Genomic DNA, 18259 nt, shown 5'->3' with positions numbered 1-18259 from the left:
TTGCTCATGTAAATAAATATTCATTTTTACCTATCACTTTCATTACAGTCCTCTCAACACAATAAATAATAAACACAATATTTCAGAACATTATAATATGTAATCACTTATATTAACAATATACAAAAGAACGAACGAAAATATAGTTTAAACTATGTACGAAATTAAAAGTATATTAAGTTTTAAATCATAATAACTAAACTATTGTTTTGCAAAAATATTTTTTAAAACATGGAAGTAAAAATATCGAACATGTATGTACAGATACAAGCAATGATATAAATTAAAATGCGTGCCAATATCACAATAAAATGGTGGATCATTTTTATAATTTACGTAAAACTTGTATCAATGAGGATGTTGTAATTTACTAATGAAAATCTCTGTCTCATAACCCTGTTGCCTAATGAAATCAATGACGTTGCAATTTCTTTATTTTTTATACTTAACAATCTAAACATTACATCAATAAGAAATAATCATAGTTTGGGGGCATACATTTAAATAATTGAAATGTGAAAATCTTAGTAATTTTTTTGTCTAACTAGCGCTTGCTAATAAATACACGTAGATAAGAAAGATGAGTTACTTTTTTGTATAAATGATCAAACCAATTTAGACAAGGTTAAACATTTTCCAAGAAAATTTACGAAGGTTGCGACACGCTGTGTATATTTTACTAGTTACATGTTATCCAGTACTTTACAATATTATATTCCCTTGTCTACCTATCTTATTACTAAATTATTGCGACAAAGAAGGTGACAGCAAGATTACTCCTAGGCACTATCAGGATTATTGAATTCTTGATGCTACAAATCTGTGTAAAATTGATAAGTGACATTTCATCATAGAGTGTAAAGATTTAAGCTGGACTTTAAGAAGCGCATGAACACCAATCCACAATCGTGTAATATGTTTAGTCTACAATCTAGATTGAAAATGTTATAAAAATAAAAAGACTACATTTGCAACACATTAGGCACTGTGAATAAACTCTAATACAATACAGCCAATTAATTATTTATATTCAAATAAGTAAAATGCAATCAAGTTATCCTTCTTGGCCGAAATCGTCCATAAACTTCCTAAGCTTGACCATGTCGTCGTCATTCACAGTCGGTTTAGATATAGCTAGAGATCGGAGCATATCAGACATAGTGACGGGAGGTTCGTTGAGTTTGTCGCTCGGCACATCCATCCAGGTCATTTCAAGTGCTCCTGCATCTCCAGGTGAGCACGGAGTTAGCAGATCGTTACAAATAACAGTAGGATCAGTCGGGCTAGGGCCTGTTACTCTCTTGAAATGTGTAGCCGACTGTACTTTACGCACAGGCTGCATCAATGCATCACGGACAACGATACATATGTCAGCACCAGAATAACCTTCAGTTTTAGCAGCCAACACCTTCATATCCTGCTCAGTAAGTTGATGTGTCGTATTTCCCAAATGTAGTTTGAACATGTCCAATCGGGCGTGCTCTTCGGGCAAGGCAATGTAAATACGCTTCTCAAAACGTCTCCTGATGGCAGCGTCAAGTACCCACGGGATGTTGGTAGCGCCTAGTACTAAAATACCATCCATATCGTTGCCTACACCTTGCATCTGTACAAGAAATTCGGTCTTAATGCGCCGCGCGGACTCAGATTCGTTATCAGAACGTGACGAACAGAGGGAGTCAATCTCGTCAATGAATATGATACTGGGCTTGTGTTGACGAGCCAATTCAAAAAGATTCTTTACTAACTTCTCAGATTCACCCAGCCACTTGGAAACAAGATCAGAAGACGAAACAGAGAAGAATGTCGAATTGTTTGCTTCAGTTGCCACAGCTTTCGCTAAATAAGATTTACCAGTACCTGGAGGTCCAAAGAGTAGGATTCCCTTCCATGGTATCCTTTTGCCTGTGAATAAGTGAGGGAATTTGATGGGTAGAATAACAGCTTCCTTCAGCGCTTCTTTAGCAGCTTCGAGACCTGCAACATCACTCCACTTTACATGAGGTTTTTCTACAACAATAGCTCCTTCAAGTTTACCCTGAAGTTTTTTCTTCTCTGGATCATCAGAATCACTGTCGCTGTCACTCTTTTTGTCTTCACTCTTGGAGTTGGACTCTCCATCCTTAACTGGCTTCTTCTTCTTATCCTTTTTGAGGTATTCTTTGAGTTTCTCAGCTCTGTCTAAGTACTGTAGACACTTTGCTCTGATGCTTTCTTTAGCTCTCTCTCCCTGAGCTTCATATTTGACAGCATGAAGAAAGTATTCTACTCCATGCTCATAAAGTCTCAAGGCTTCTTCATAGTTTTTGTTCTTATCCTCTTCAGTGGCTTTGGTCACTAGGTCAATGGCCTTTTGCAGCGTATTGGATGACGCCATTGTGGACTACACAGTGACCTGAAAAGAAAATTCAGAAGGTTATAAATACCCTTTAGTAAAATCAAGGAAAAAATAATAAAGTACCCTGGCCTATGATATTTCAATAAGGCAATCTAGACTGAAATAATATTTCGGAGCCAATTTGGTAAACAACATAGGATTGACCCAGACTAAAATATAGCTCAGGTCACTGACTCATATTAGCTGCTGTAGTACACACGCCGTTGTGGCTTGTAAACACAATAAGTATGGCATGATAAGGTATGATTGTTCTTACTTCAATATTTTAGATAGGCCCCATTTAACTAAAACTTTCACATTATACAGTTGTTTTGTGCAGAGATTTTCATTGGTTATCCCAAATATAAATAAGAATCCATGACCTTGAATTAAAGGAAGGTTATCAATTTCATAAGGTTAAGCAACACTTATTTTTGTTTTTATCCATTATTTTAATGGATAACAAATTTTTATTTTATAAATCGGTTTACTTGTACTGCTTTAATGCTGGTAGCAGATACACTGACAGCGCACTAACTAGACCAATTACCAGCAATTAAATTATATGATGTCATATCACTATGTGTTTAAATGGCTAGATTAAAACCCACAAAAAACATTCTGTAAAAAATAGCCAAGGAGAGGAGCTCCTTGTTTAACTCTAAAAAGTCATGAAGTCCCTAAGCCAAGTCAAGCAGAGTCTAACCCTCTACACCGTGGACCCATATAATGCACTTTAGATGTCATCATTATAATTCCTAAACAAAGTATAATGACATGATTAAAACCCATTATTTGTAATACCACTATATGGGCCCATATTATGTGTTTGAGGGCAGCAATTTCTTTTTGATTATATTTAATGTTTAACATTTTATACACTTTCCAGTACAGGTAATTTCGAAGCGACTTTAGTTCGAAGAAACTTTAGTTAACAATCTTTAAGAAATACAATTATTAAGTTTTCTATGTGAAGCAATAAGACGTAACAAGTTAAAATTAGTATATAATTCCAGCTCTATGTTTTAACTGACTGAAGCGTAACAAACAAATACTTAAGTTGACTTTCACTTTAACAATTCTATTTAAGGAGTTACACTCTAGTGAATATCTATGTTACAATGACAATAAAAGGGATTTAACTGCATTTTGGGACATTTTCCCCACAGACCTTGAAAAATAAGACTTAATGATATTGCTGGGTGGCACCTAATTAATCCAAACATGCTTTATGATTCTAAATAATTTATAAACATAGGCTACTCACTATATACACCCAAAATTATAATTCAATCTAAAAAGGAGCTGTTAAAGTGTATATAATGGATTGGACAGCCTGTAAATTAAAGGATCAATTTGAATATGTGATAATTTTATTGATATCCGAATGTCTGATTTAAATTCATGGTAGGTGTTCGATAGTTAGATAAATTCTCAAACAGTAATGCACCAATGTGTCTAGACTGATATAAATAAACCTGTAAGTACACAAGAAATTATCTACTGAAGTCATATGAACTTGTATTGAGATTTAAAGAAAAAAATCCAAAGATGTTTTCTGTCTATTGCACTAGCTTCTGGGAAGTTACACTTATATATCAAATTTCAAGGAGAGTGAAGCAATATTTTAATGCAGTGTAATCAAAAACATAAAACTCTGGGTGTGCGATTCTGTCCTATTGTTGCGACGAAACGTGAGAATACTAATGACAAGGAGGAAAATCTGTTCAAATATTAAGAGTAAGTACATATGACCAACAAAACAAGACAGCAGATTACTCTTCCCCATCTCATTTTAAGGCTAGTTAACTAATTACTTTGCACAAGAATTCAAGGCAGATAACTGGTTCTCCTTTGCTATGTTGTTTGGCTTTAGCCAATGACGAATAAGTAGCCAAATGAGATCATGAACCAAACGGCGAAGGAATTTAGGCGTTAAAGGCAACAAAAATACGTAATGATCGTAACTCACCGTCCACAAGAGTTTTATCTTGCTTTATATAATGCAATTGTAAACCTTATTCTTTAGGAAAACACACAAATTACAACGAAAACTGAAAATTACGAAAAACTTCAATCGTTGTTAGTCATATAAAATGACAACTGGTGCTAATGTTGCCATTGTAAATTAAGTTAAAAAATATCGTATTATTTCTATGGTTAAAGATAATGGGCTACTTTGTTAACCGTCATGTATATTGCGTGATATATCGTATTTATCACGTTATTCCGTGGTATTTATAATAATAAATATATAAAGGTATAAACAAAATAATATTTTAAAATAGCAGCTTCTCATTGAAATAATATTGTAAGAATCAAAATCAATAAAATTAAACCATTTATTTAATATAAAATCAAATATAGACACTTATGATCAAGTATAAAATGTTCTGTGCTTATGATTGTCAAAAATACTGTAGGTACATTAATTTTACCGACAATTTGGAAAGAAGAAATAATCTGGCAGTCTATATAATCGCCAAATACTTATTTTTACAAATCTACTACACAACTAATTGATTAAGTAAGGAACTATATCAGCTATATCTAGCACCATTATTAACCAGCATGTATAAACGTGAGATAGCACAAAATCACATTGTGTATCCTAAGAATGTCAATATTTGTTACAAACAAGTACGTAAGTACAGTCAGCGCCAGAAATATATTTTCAGATTAATTTATTTTTCGGAAATACCTACTTTTTTGGTTTCAACGTATTTATTTATTAACATTTCGCTTTTGATTATCAAATAACACGCAGTGTTCGTATTTATTTGTGTGATGTATTTTCATTGATAAAAAATCTTTTAAAAGGTTACAAAGCAGGTTTCTGACTGTACCTAAATCAGTTCAGACATTAATTTTATTTTTTTATGACCTATAATGAAACAGCAATTCCTTTACCAAGAAGATCTAAATCTATTCATTTTGTACAACTTCAAATAAATAGCAGTCCGATGTAAGCCGATCCACTATGTCTGTCCTGTAGAAAGCAGCACCGGGCATAATGACTCCGCCACTGAAATAATTATAGTAGTAATCAGTCAATCGATTTTACTGGCAATCATTATTCAGGTTTGAACTCCGAAGCACATTATAACGTAAGCAGGTTTTTTGGGTAGCAGCCCCTAACAAATACTTACTTCGGCATTTGTGACTTTTCTTTTAAAATTGTGATTGCACACATAATGACAGCGATAGCAGTTGAATCGTATCCAGGATCTTGGCCTGAAACCTGAAAATGTAAAAAGTAGATAATTTATAATGATGAAATTTATTTTTAATTCCCCGAACTAGGACAAACTCACCTACTAAAAACTCTAAACTAATTTGTAGTTAAAGTAAAAAAACTTGGGTAATTAGTCGCTTCGCTCCCGCATAAACTTCGTGGTAAGGTGATTTACCTAGTTACCATTCTTGAGTCTACATACCTTTACTGTGATTTTCTTCGTAGGTTCACTCTTTGTATCCTGACCTATATCCCATCCTCTACCATTTAAAACAAATCTGAATTTCGTATCCTTTCTCATTTGCTCCGTAGGTCCTTTTTCCGATACTGATACGCTTCCAAGGGTCATTAACCTTGGATGGTTAATCAACAGTTTTCTGAAGCAGCTGAAGTAGCTCAAGTAATGATATAAGTACAAAACTAATATCCCAAATAGGACGCCAATTAACTGGAAAGAATATTGTACGGATGTGTAGGCCTTGAAATGCACTGGTTTCTTTTTAGTTTTCTCGTATAAATATCTTTGGGACATGTCTACTGAATCATTTTCTGTTGCAGGGTATGGAAACCATGTCCGCCCTTTGTGCCGGTGGAAAAGTGACCTGCAAACAAAATAGTTCTGGGATAAAAGTTCACCTTACCTGACTTGATTGTTTTAAGAACACAAAACTACGAGAAGTTGTTTGAAATGACTTATCTAAGAACACGTCATCATTAGACATATTAGAAGTTCTTTGATTTTTAGATTTGCTTTTGGTGAAATGTAATCTTTAGGTGAAAGGGATACAAATTATGTTCCTTAAGACTAAGTATAGGTTGAACGCTCACCACCTCACTTCGCCAGGTATATAAGAGTTACGAACAATGCGCTAAAACTTACGCCCAAAAGCTATTAATAACTAAATAAGTAGTAGTCTAGTTAATAACAATTGAGAATTTACTTATTCATCTCCTCCGGAACAAGTTCTATAGGTTTTGGAAATAATTCCTTCTTTAACGCTATGTGTTGTTTGAAGGTCTCCAGAACAGAAACCAGCGATGTCCAGGTTCCATTGTGTAATAAAAAAACTTTTGGTACAGCGGACTGCATTAACAGCTCTACGTAGCATTGTACTGTGTTTAAAGTGCCTGAAAATAATAATAAATACCAACACTCATTTTTTCTTTTCTTTTTTAAAGACAACTCCCGCATTAAGAATTGCTCTAGCGCGGGGACTTTTACAAACATACAAACATCGGACACAAGCAACCAGACCCAAAACAATTGTTTTTACTTGTACATTTAAGAAAGTACAGGTTTTGATTGGCTCTCTAGCAAAATTTACATTACCCTCGATGGCCTTTAATCCGAAGAAGGCTTCATACCTTTAAATTGTTTATCTAAGTAAATCATTCCAGCCTCCGCAGGGATGGCGACGAATCCACAAGACGGTATAATGAGAACGTTTGCATCTTCCGCAGCTTTGTGGTAGTTTTTATATAGGTTCAGGATATGCTGCACAAATAAACAAATTTCAATTAATATTATTATACTAGCATTAGGTATTTTATAACAAGGACAGCCCCCGACCTCGTCTATTGACGTCACAAAAAATGACTTTGATCAATGTTAAAACTGGTATTTGAGCGATTTAGTCATACCTACTTATATTTTGGAAAAACAACTTACAACTCCACGAGACACGAAATCGTACTTACAAACATTTCCGCCGAAATGTCCACATAGTGTGTTCCTGTTTCAATACAAGCTTTCACAATCGGTGGGCTCAGGACAGAATTGGGGCCAGTACAATTGATGACCACTTTGGCCACATCCAGCATTTTCTTCAATGACTCCTCATTCTCAATATCCACTTCTATGATCGTAAGGTTTTTAAACGCCAATCCTGTTACATATGACAAAATAAGTAGGTACTACACGTCCTCCTGGCCGATTTTCATTGAAACCGGCTAACTATGCAAAACTTTGTTTATAGTGTTTGCACAATACACAAGTACCTACACTTTTTATTGCCTCTCTCATAGCCTAAGTCGCCTAGATATAAAAATAAATTACGCGATCTCCGAGGCTTGGAGGTCTATATCCTCAACTTCCTAATTCCGTGCAAGCTGTTCAGCAAGAAATTCCTAACAGAAAAACTCTGGAAGGACTTTTTGGCCCTTCCGAGAATTCGAACCCGAGACTTCTGCGGGCCGTCCCATACAATACTGAATGCGGTACAGAGGCAAACTGGTCTGTCTGTTCATGAAAAACCATAAGGATTACCGCGCATTTTAATGGTGCACAACTGCACAGTCTAGGAATATATTTGGAAATTAATAGTTCGTATGCTTTACAAAAAGACGATTTTAACCCATTCTAGTTCAAATGCAGCCCTTGGGCCTCCTTCCGGACATAGACAGTGATTTTATTTTGTTTTGGAGCTATAGAGCGTATATTTACTCTAGCCTGTTCTAAAAAAGGCAAAAATAAAAATCAAAATGTATTAATAGGTCAATGTGACTATGGTCACATTCTGGGCAACAAACTAGTAATGTAGGGTTGAGAATTAAGTACACGAAGGACAAGGAATAATTTTTTAAATATTTATAACGCTCTTTTCTTAAAGAAAATCAACATTTTAAATTACTTATTACCCGTTTCATCTGAATTGGTGATTATTTTGTGTAACTTTTCTTTGGAACGTCCCGCAATGCCCCACGTAATATCACAATATTTTTCCTGAGTCAAACGAGCCAATTGTTGCACTGTACATTGTCCCGTGAATCCCGTCGCACCCAACACTATTATATCAACAGTTTTCTTCATCTTCGACAATATTAAACTTGATCTTGTTGACTATATTAATTTCTGTAATTAATTGTTTTTATTATTTGGCGCCTGTTGTTCGCTTGTTGATCAAATTCTAACTGGTTGTATGTTTATATATTTAATGCGGACGATCGCTGTAACCTCTGTAGAAGATTCGAAAAAAAATAACTAAGGTTCTCACACCAAGCTACCTACAACATAATACTTAAAAAAAACTCTATTTAAAGGTTCCGTACTAATTTATCAATAAAAAGTCACTTTTATTGTGTTCCCTATTAGGTATTTATTTCATTCTGTTAACATACTCTGCAAAAATAACTAAGTATAATGCTTTCACGGTTCATGAGATACCTAGAGCTTGCTCAGTCACAGACACACAGCGGAGTCTAAGTAATAGTTTTTACCCTCTGGATTCGAAACCCTAAAAATATAAAGGAAATCTTGCTCGACCAGGTTTTTAGGGTTCCATACCGAAAGGGTAAAACGGGACCCTATTACCAAGCCTGTCTGTCTTTGTCTGTCTGTCTTTCGCCAGGCTGTATCTCATAAATCGTGATAGCTAGATAGCTGAAATTTTCACAAATTATGTATTTCCACTGCCGCTATAACAAAATAAAGGGGTTCCCTTACAATAAACGTGATTTTTTTCTATTGTTTTCATCGTGCGCAAGTCCGTCTCGTACTTGGCCGTTTTTTTTAGGTTTTTGACCATAATCATTATCATATTTAATTAGGTAAATAAAAAAAAACCGACACTAATAAGTATGTGTTTCTCGCGGCCTTAAACATAAAATTATAAGGCTTTCTGTAACTTAATTAAAAATATTGTCAAATAAAAATAAGCTGTTGGACCTCTTTAAATAACTAAATAAATAATATTTATTTATTATTGTCGCAGAGAAATTATGAAAAAAGATATTTTATTATCTCTCTTTAGGAATTTGAGGAGGAGGGAACCGAGGGAGAGGGGTGTTTTTTTTATTTATATATACCTACATTATAAAGTTGTTGGAAAAATAAGCCGTTTATTTTCAGGAATCAAATAAAAAAACTTGTATAAAAATCCAAATATTATATTATATATGTAAGTATAACTACAAATAATTTCCATTGACTTATAATAGTATTTTTAACATAACTACAACATTCTCCTAAACATTAGACACTGTACATAATTGCGAAAGATGAATGAGGTACAATTTGTTTTATAGAAGGATTACAAAAATAGTTTACCTTCTCGTCATAACATTATATAAAGTTGTACATTTATTTAACTAAGAGGTATCACAAAATCACGAAACAATCCAGCTGCTGATGCTAGATTTTTTTAACACTTAAGTATAACATTAAATCACTTTTTCTTTGAGCTTTATTTTTTATCTATATTCGTATAAATTCCTCCACCAATAAGACTTGAACCTATTCATTTTGCACTACTTCAAATTTATAACCGTCATGCATTAACCGATCAACTATGTCTGTCCTGTAGAAAGCGGCGCCGGGCATAATGACTCCACCACTGAAACAAAAAACAAAGCATTAGTTGCACTATTTTCTACCATTCAAAACGGTAGGCAAACTATTAGTCAAATCAGCTACTTTATGAAATGACAAAAACACATTTTAGAATAGATATATGACATAGTAACGTCTGGTAACGTCACAGTGTCCTAATTTCGTTTGTATCAAATGAGTGCCTAATAAAATATTTCAGTCTGCAATGATTACAATTTCAACATTAATTATAAAAACAGTGCACAGCGTGAGCACTTTGAATGAACCTTTTAAGAGTACAAGTTTCATATTTTTTCGTTAACCCAGTCTTCAACTACCCAATTAGTAGGTACTTCTATGTATAAGGCATCTAGGTACCGATAAAAATTACTTACTTTGGCATGTTAGAGCCTTCCTTTAAAATTGTGATGGCACACATTATAATGGCAATACCGGTTGAATCGTATCCAGGATCTTGGCCTGAAACCTGAAATAAAATAAGAAAATTAGATTTTTGTTTATGTAATTTCAATTTCAAATTTTCCGAATTTCAGTCAGGATATGCCGTTTTTTTTAACCGCGCAGATACAAAACATTTGAACTATTTGAAACTATAGAGTCAGCAAGTCATATCTAAAAATTGTCTACCAAAAAACTAATTTAGTCATTTATATACATAAGTACATATATTTAAGTACATAAGTCCGGTAACAAGTCTTCGTAACATACACACGCGATGTGTGACGTGTATAACGTAACACCAGCCAAATGACTTTCCACTTATCAAACCATTAATTTTTCGGTGAGCGGTGTATGAAAGTAGACGTCTTCATTTTTTTATTAGTATTACAATCTACGTTAAGCAACATTTGCTAGGTATTAGTAATAAGGTTTTTACTTTTTTATAAATTGGAATCAGCTGTTACTTATGGTTAGTATAAAACTCTTATAAAAACAGTATTCAGACGTTTATTACTAGCATAATATGCTCCTAAATATGTACGTAAACTTTGCTTTACTTGTATCATGTAGTGTATAAGTTAATTAGTTTTCCGTGTAAAACAATGTTTACTTGTGTCTCAGTTAATTATCTTCGGTAAAATTTCACTGAAGGTAGGTTAGTTTTTAGATATTATACTTAATTGTATTTAAGAACTAGTAGGTAAGTGCTGAGAAGCTGCAAAAACTTTACGACCTACATACCTTTACTGTCATTTTTTTAGTAGGTTCGCTCTTTGTATCTTGATCTATATCCCATCCTTTACCATTTAAAACAAATCTGAATTTCGTATCCTGTCTCGTTTTATCCGTAGGCCCTTTTTCCGATACATAGCCGATGGTCATTAGCTTAGGAAAATTAATTAACAGTTTTCTGAAACAGCTGAAGTAGCTCAAGTAATAGTATAAGTACATTGCAGGGATTACTATAAACTGGAAGAAATATTGTACTGTGGTGTAGGCATTGAAATGCACTGGCTTCTTTTTGGTTTTTTCGTATAAATATCTTTGGGACATGTCTACTAAATCGTTCTCCGTTCCAGGGTATGGGAACCACGTCCGTCTATTGTGCCGGTGGAAGAAGGATCTGGAAGTAAAATAATTAAGTGAGATAATTATTAAAAACCCTTAACTGTTCCACTGCTGGGTAGATATTACCTCCCGGAATGATCAAAGGATTAGTCTTTGAGACCACTACGCTTGCCAAATGCGGGTTGGAAACTTTGCACGCCATCTAGATCGCTATTTAAGTACTCTCAAGCACATAAGATTTCATCAAGATGATTACTTCACGGTTAGAACAAGTGATAACCATTTCTTTCAAAGACTTCCAAACGACTTACTTATTCATCTCCTCTGGAACAGGCTCAATAGGTTTTGGAAATAGCTCCTTCTTTAACGCTATGTGTTGTTTGAAGGTCTCCAGAACGTAAACCAACGACGTCCATGTTCCATTGTGTATCACAACTTTGGGAAAAATGTTCGGTAATAACAGCTCTACGTAGCAGTGGACTGTGTTTAATGTACCTGTAAGAATTAATAAACAAATAATTAAAACTAACATACAGCATTTGCAGTTGTTCTTAGTTGCCTTTTCGTTTTCTTAGAATAAGTGTAAGGGACGAAATTGTTTTGATCAAGGGCAAGGTCTGGCGCCTTTTGACATTTGACATGTAGATACGCCACTACTTTAACGCTATCACGAAAGGTAATCATAGGATCTCGTTAAAAATTTTCGAGATTTAATTTTATTCTGGTAGATTTTTTTTTGTTTAGTAGGTTAAATAAATTTTTTAGCGACTATCTTAAACTTTATGGCCTGATACATAATCAAACGTTATTTACCTTTAAATTGTCTTTCTAAGTAAATCATTCCAGTTTCCGCGGGAATAGCAGCAAATCCACAAGACGGTATAATCAGAACATTCGCATCCTCCGCAGCTTTGTGGTAGTTTTTATACAGGTTCAGGATATGCTGCACAAACAATTATATTTTATTATTATTATGCTTACATTATCTCGTAACAAGGACAGCCTCCGACCTCGTCCGATATCGTCACAGAGAATGATTTTGATCAATGTTAAAACCGGTATTAATTAACCAACAAAGGAGTTATAATAACTTAAGGAGGTAATCTTATGTTACAACAGAGACAATTTAATAAAAAAATTGAAAATACTGGTCTAGCTGACTGACGTTTTTAATGATACCTTAATTATTATTAATCTCGTCTCGTATAAAGGCAAGGACCGCTTTAATATAACTCTGTTTTGAAACTAAAAGGAGATCCGCCTAAATCCGGTAATAGTCCATGTTTTTGACTTTGTAACTTCGATCGGTGCGTTTTGGCAGAACAAGAATGAAGCCAAAATAAATTGATATCTGAAACACCATATCGTGTTTTGGTTTTCTAAATGCGATGGTTACATCATTATCTCCAAGAAATTTGAAAGTTACGTAAAATAAAAATAACGATAACATCTTTGCAGACTTGTTTATCTAAAAACAAATAAATAAAAATGTTGTTACATAAATTGCATTCTAAAAGAATTCTTGAATAGAAACCAACTGACTGGAGGCCGACTCCAAAATAGTTGGAAAAAGACTAGGCTGATCATGAATCATGTGTTATAAACACTAAAAGTAATTTTAAGATATTTTGGCAGCTCTACTTATAAACAGCTGCAACGATAGAAATCGGATATGCCCAGCTTAGAAGTTAAAATAATTTATTAACACCGTCAGAACAGGGCTTTTGAATAGTTTACCCAGGTCAAAGACCTGATTTTTTTATATTTTGCTTTGCAATAAAGTATCAACTGTGAGCTAAAAGTCAGATAATTTTCGCAATCCAAAAACCAGTTGGCCTTCCTATAAAAAATCAGTGAAGCCCGCAATTTATTCATCTGACTGTTCTGACAGTCATTGTATGCTTATTGGTACCCATACCTTAAATAAGTGTTGCAAGCCATAAGGGCAGAATGCCTGATCAATTTTTTATTATTTGTTTTTGAAAGCGCAATAACATTTCAAAGTTTTTGACTTTGCTGACCTAGAAGTCCAAACGGTCAGTCTTTTTTTTTGGACAATTAAAACGCGGAAAATCTAAGTTCCTTAAGTTTTAATTGAGGTCTTAAGTCGTTGCTAAACAATATTATTATGCAGCTATAATAATCCATATTTTTGGCTTCCTAAATAAAAAAATATACTTACAACAAAGTTTCAAGACAAAGAAATTATATAAAGCAACTAATTGCATACTAAGTATCTAATTAATATAGTTTTTATGAGGAACAAATAATGAAATCGTACTTACAAACATTTCAGCCGAAATGTCCACATAGTGTGTTCCTGTTTCAATACAAGCTTTCACAATCGGTGGGCTCAGGATAGAATTGGGGCCAGTACAATTGATGACCACTTTGGCCACTTCAAGCATTTTCTTCAATGATTCTTCATTCTCAATATCCGCTTCTATGATCGTAAGGTCTTTAACCGCCAATCCTGAAACATGAAAGAGATAATCTACGTTAGAACAAAGATTTTAGGAATCATTTTGTTTGTTTTATCCATACACATCCACATAAATAATACATTAATGAAGAAGGCTTCTTCGAGATTTTTGGGTCACAATAAACGTAAGTAAAACTGCAAGTAACAAGTAAGTGGGTGGTAAGTACTCTCTGATTAGAATGTTACACACTTTAATCGACATTGAGGGCTCTGACCTACAATCAGACCGACAAAAAATATTGCAATCGAAACCTTCAAGACCATACGTAACGTGATTATAGTGATATTAATGTTTGGATAGAATAATTTCTCTGTGTAATTTTGTATTGTCCATTTCGTAAAAAAGTGCGTAACACATGCGTAGTTAGTTCGTCAATTTTGTCTGCGTAACGAAATGCTACACCTTCTTTACGCAATTCTGACAGTCGACTCTATTGGATGAGACAAAATTGCTGAATATATCGTCAGCTATCTGTACATTTTTACTAGAAAACTAGTTATTTCAAATAACTAAAGACCATGACACGGGCCCACGAAATTGGCTTTAGATTCTCTACTAAGTCTAACAAGTCTTTAGACTATAAATATGTATATTGTGTCCATCTATCGGTTTAACCTTTGTAGAGCTACAAATATATTATTATGTACGCCTGGGAAAGTAAATTTAGACTAACGAAGCTAATTATTAAGTAGGGTTAACAAGATATTGTGTCATGTGGTCAATAATCATTAATACAAATATAGAAAAAAAACTATTAATCAAATTGCGATAAAATATTGAAATTGTAGCAGACTCTAGATTCCTCTAGATATGGATGTTTATTCTGATAAAGTATTACTCAATTAGGAAAATTGTGTCGGTCGAGATATAAATTAATCAATGAGTAAATAAATTGCTTTTCGTAAATAGATATTGAAGAATTTTAACAAACGTATAATGTATAACTTAAAGTCACGTTTATCAAAACGAAAATATTTTAAAACGACTAAGTACCTATTACTAGTGTCTTTAGTTAGCATACAATGAATTAAATGTATTGTATCAACGTCAAACAAGTTTATAATTGTGAGGTCATTACAATTATCTCTTGTTATTTAAATTTGTTTTGATGATGCAGAGGAAACTCGCTGGCTTTAATGTGCAAGAGTTTTAAAGACAAAAAAATATTATTTTAAAGAAATATGTTATAACATAGCTTCCTGGATGGGTAAAATAATGTAATGAAAGGTAAAGATTAAATAATTTTCGTATTATAATTAAGCTGACTCAGCTTAATTAGAAACTGTATCTCAGCTCAGCTGAAACTAAAGACTGGATTGTTTTTGACACGATTAAAAAAGTTGAAAAACTAACTGAGAGCATCCACTTTTTTGAGGTCGGTTTAAAACGAGTTCTTCGCAATGGTCAAATATAAAAAGGTCTCATTGCTTAATTTTTAATCTCAACTTATTAATAACTAAATCCTGTTTTAAATTAGGTTTATGCAATCAAGAGAGTAATATTCAATGTTACACATCAATAACATTACGATCTCCTTTGCGTTTTTTATTTTATCATTATTATTGATTCCAATTTTTTTTCGATAATGCATCTCTATTTGTTTGTGACTGCAGATAAAAGAATTGTGTTAATTGCACACTAATAAATTATGTATTTAACCCACATGCCATAAATGCGGATGATAATATGAAGAATACAGAAACGTAGAGTTCTTATTTATAAATAATATATTATTATATGGACCTACTTTCATATAGGTACCTGCCATCTTTTATGAGCTTATTTTCTGTAGGTACATTTGGTGATAAGTTTTCGTGACTTCTATCAATTAGCTTGTCATGCATCATCTGGTATCGCTTATCGCGAAAGATATAAATTTATGAGGAACTAATAAAATATTAAATTTAACTTGTTTCTATTTATAGATGGGTGCTATAACTTTCAAGAGTTATAGCGCCCTTGACCGATAAAATTACTATAGGTACTATAGTAGGTGATGTATACTTGTTTACATCAAGTTGTGAATCGGTTTATAAGATAGTAGCTAATTGTGTAGCGTGTCGAACAATAGTATTACCTTGGCATTTATTGATATAATTACTCGGGTTACATTACAAGTACCACGCTTGTTTTGATTATGAAATGCTTTTAAAGTAATGTAAACAAGCGAAATTCGCTGAAAATAAAATTCGCGCGATTTCAATTCAAATAATTAACAAGATCTAAATAAAACGTGTTTCCAAATACATACAGAATAAAAAAGAATCGCTCATTATATCAGTTTCAACCGGTTTTGATCGATTTTGCGTTTAAAATACCTGATATATTATGTAGTGAAAGAGGTACCTACATGAGTTTCGTCTAGGGAAATCAGTTAAGCGATAGGGATTGAAATTACGATACCCTTTACCTATTTCCTCAACTTCTAAAAGCAAGCTGAAATTCAGTGCTGCTGCACCGAGAACGGAGCCGTTTATCTTAATAATTAATGATTTAATAAACTTTATTAACCGTAGTATTTGTTAAGTTTAATAAACGGTTATGTAAATGGTTTAAACAAATATAAGAAGAAAACAAAGTTTTTTCAGACAACGGACCGTATCCTTCGACGCAGATTTAATAAGTATCTAACGTCACAAAGTTCGAGGTGTTCTTGTTCAGAACTCGACAGTGTATGAAGCAACTAAATTACTTTTAATATGTACATTACATAAAGTAACATTGAGTACCGTTGCCAATCTATTGGTATAACTCGAAATTAATTACAAAATAATAGGCGTTACCCGTGAGAACTGAGAAGCGATTATTCTCTTATGCTTTCACTTTTTTAAACATAACGTAATTGTAGAATAAATAAGAGAGTTGGTTTTTTAGGAGCTTCTAGGGTTAATAAAATCTGATGATATGAGTTTATGCATCTTTACAAGTTCCGAAGACTTCGATTTTTGGAATGGACCTCTAGAGAACATGACATTAGTAGGAAGCACTCAAGCAGGACCGTAAAGTAATTAGTATCCTGACCTATACTACAATAAGATAAATGTTTCTTCTCACAAATATTTGTGAAACACTGCGAGAAATGCGTTTAAAAATTCCACTGACACGTGAGTGAGCGAATGAGTTCACTGACTATACCTTCTTAATTAACATGGGTACCAACCGGTTTTTTGGCGATGACCTGTTTTCAATTATAATATAAACTGTTTCCTCAAGGGTATTTAACGACATTCTTCACGTACGTGAGTATCTATAGATGATGAGAGAAAATTATGAGGATTCTTTAGGCGAAAGACATTTGTTGAAAAATACCACTTTAAAAACCTTAGACACTACATCATTAATATTTTTTATAGGTCTACTCGTAATATTAATCTAATCACGTTCGAATGCCAGATTCTTATTAATCTCGCCTCAGCCAAGGCTAACTCCCTACTTTGAATGGAACTTATTAAGTAGATATTTATCTAGCAAAACATTTTTAACATTAGGTATTATAGTTTTTGTTATTAAAAACAATTTAATTATGTAATTGCTTAACTTAAAAAACAGGTAGGTAAAGGCAAGCGAATTAAAACAACGAGTGTCTAGCACCTGGGTATGGGTTCCATTTAGTACAGATCGTTGTCTAAATACTTTTAAAAAGTTGTTGCTTTTTTATTTATAGCTACATTAAAACAAATTGTGAGGCTTTTGAGTTAAGTATTTTTATCAGATTTTTTGCGAACGAACCGACAACTTAAAATCTAGATTTTGATAAACAAAAGCCTTTTTTTGGGCATAAATTCCGTCCGTTTACAGTAAGTTACAGTGATAAATAATTAATGTTTCATACATATTAATGAGCACATACTACACTACGTAATTAGAAAGACACTTCTGATTTCAGAAAATATAGCGAATCAAAAAAGGGTATATTTATTACTCATAACAAAAGTAATTCGCGACTTACCATTCTTATTTAAATCGGCCACTACTTTTTGTAACTTTTCCTTGGAACGCCCCGCAATTCCCCACGTAACATCCCAATATTTTTCTTGAGTTAAACTAGCCAATTGTTGCACTGTACATTTTCCTGTATAACCCGTAGCACCCAACACTATTATGTCCACACTTTTTTTCATTTTTTAATCTGTAGATTTATTTTAATAATATTTAAATTGTTTATTTTTTTTATCACGCTTGTTGTTCCTTTGTGGATCACACTCGAACTGGTACGTGCGCCGTGCGTCGAATAAGTGCACGCGCGTCCAAGTTACGTGAGCGCCAGTGTCAGACAACTCCTTATAAAAAAAACTTTGTATAATACGAGTTTATTATTCCTTGACGTC

At 33.4% G+C, this 18259-nt stretch overlaps 3 protein-coding genes across 3 annotated transcripts; all 3 read right to left on the bottom strand.

The window, feature by feature from the left end:
• Positions 1-78: 78 nt before the first annotated feature.
• Positions 79-4486, bottom strand: Vps4 (vacuolar protein sorting 4). Its single transcript, XM_076119849.1, has 2 exons — positions 4350-4486; positions 79-2395 (listed from the first exon to the last, which is right to left on the bottom strand). Exon 2 carries the CDS (start codon positions 2375-2377, stop codon positions 1055-1057), a length of 1323 nt encoding a protein of 440 aa, XP_075975964.1. The 5' UTR covers positions 2378-2395; positions 4350-4486; the 3' UTR covers positions 79-1054.
• A 792-nt stretch (positions 4487-5278) lies between these two features.
• On the bottom strand, positions 5279-8504 carry LOC142976655 (saccharopine dehydrogenase-like oxidoreductase). Its single transcript, XM_076120145.1, has 7 exons — positions 8250-8504; positions 7311-7498; positions 6978-7107; positions 6554-6740; positions 5815-6214; positions 5527-5618; positions 5279-5402 (listed from the first exon to the last, which is right to left on the bottom strand). The coding sequence occupies exons 1-7, from the start codon at positions 8419-8421 to the stop codon at positions 5303-5305; spliced, it is 1269 nt and encodes a 422-aa protein (XP_075976260.1). The 5' UTR covers positions 8422-8504; the 3' UTR covers positions 5279-5302.
• A 972-nt stretch (positions 8505-9476) lies between these two features.
• On the bottom strand, positions 9477-18201 carry LOC142976669 (saccharopine dehydrogenase-like oxidoreductase). The gene is made up of 7 exons (XM_076120163.1): positions 17881-18201; positions 13734-13921; positions 12262-12391; positions 11760-11943; positions 11122-11503; positions 10314-10405; positions 9477-9943 (listed from the first exon to the last, which is right to left on the bottom strand). The coding sequence occupies exons 1-7, from the start codon at positions 18050-18052 to the stop codon at positions 9844-9846; spliced, it is 1248 nt and encodes a 415-aa protein (XP_075976278.1). The 5' UTR covers positions 18053-18201; the 3' UTR covers positions 9477-9843.
• Positions 18202-18259: the final 58 nt, after the last annotated feature.

Source organism: Anticarsia gemmatalis, chromosome 11 (assembly GCF_050436995.1).
Source record: "Anticarsia gemmatalis isolate Benzon Research Colony breed Stoneville strain chromosome 11, ilAntGemm2 primary, whole genome shotgun sequence".
Lineage (NCBI taxonomy): Eukaryota > Metazoa > Arthropoda > Insecta > Lepidoptera > Erebidae > Anticarsia > Anticarsia gemmatalis.
This window is presented reverse-complemented; position numbering and strand designations above follow the sequence as displayed.

Coding starts and splice junctions, on each gene's coding strand:
- Vps4 (XM_076119849.1), bottom strand. CDS start 2,377: ATGGCGTCATCCAATACGCTGCAAAAGGCCATTGACCTAGTGACCAAA.
- LOC142976655 (XM_076120145.1), bottom strand. CDS start 8,421: ATGAAGAAAACTGTTGATATAATAGTGTTGGGTGCGACGGGATTCACG. Junction 7,108..7,310: donor ACATTTCGGCGGAAATGTTT/GTAAGTACGATT, acceptor TTATTTGTGCAG/CATATCCTGAACCTATATAA. Junction 5,403..5,526: donor GAAAAGTCACAAATGCCGAA/GTAAGTATTTGT, acceptor TAATTATTTCAG/TGGCGGAGTCATTATGCCCG.
- LOC142976669 (XM_076120163.1), bottom strand. CDS start 18,052: ATGAAAAAAAGTGTGGACATAATAGTGTTGGGTGCTACGGGTTATACA. Junction 11,944..12,261: donor CTTAGAAAGACAATTTAAAG/GTAAATAACGTT, acceptor TAATTCTTACAG/GTACATTAAACACAGTCCAC. Junction 9,944..10,313: donor GAAGGCTCTAACATGCCAAA/GTAAGTAATTTT, acceptor TTTTTGTTTCAG/TGGTGGAGTCATTATGCCCG.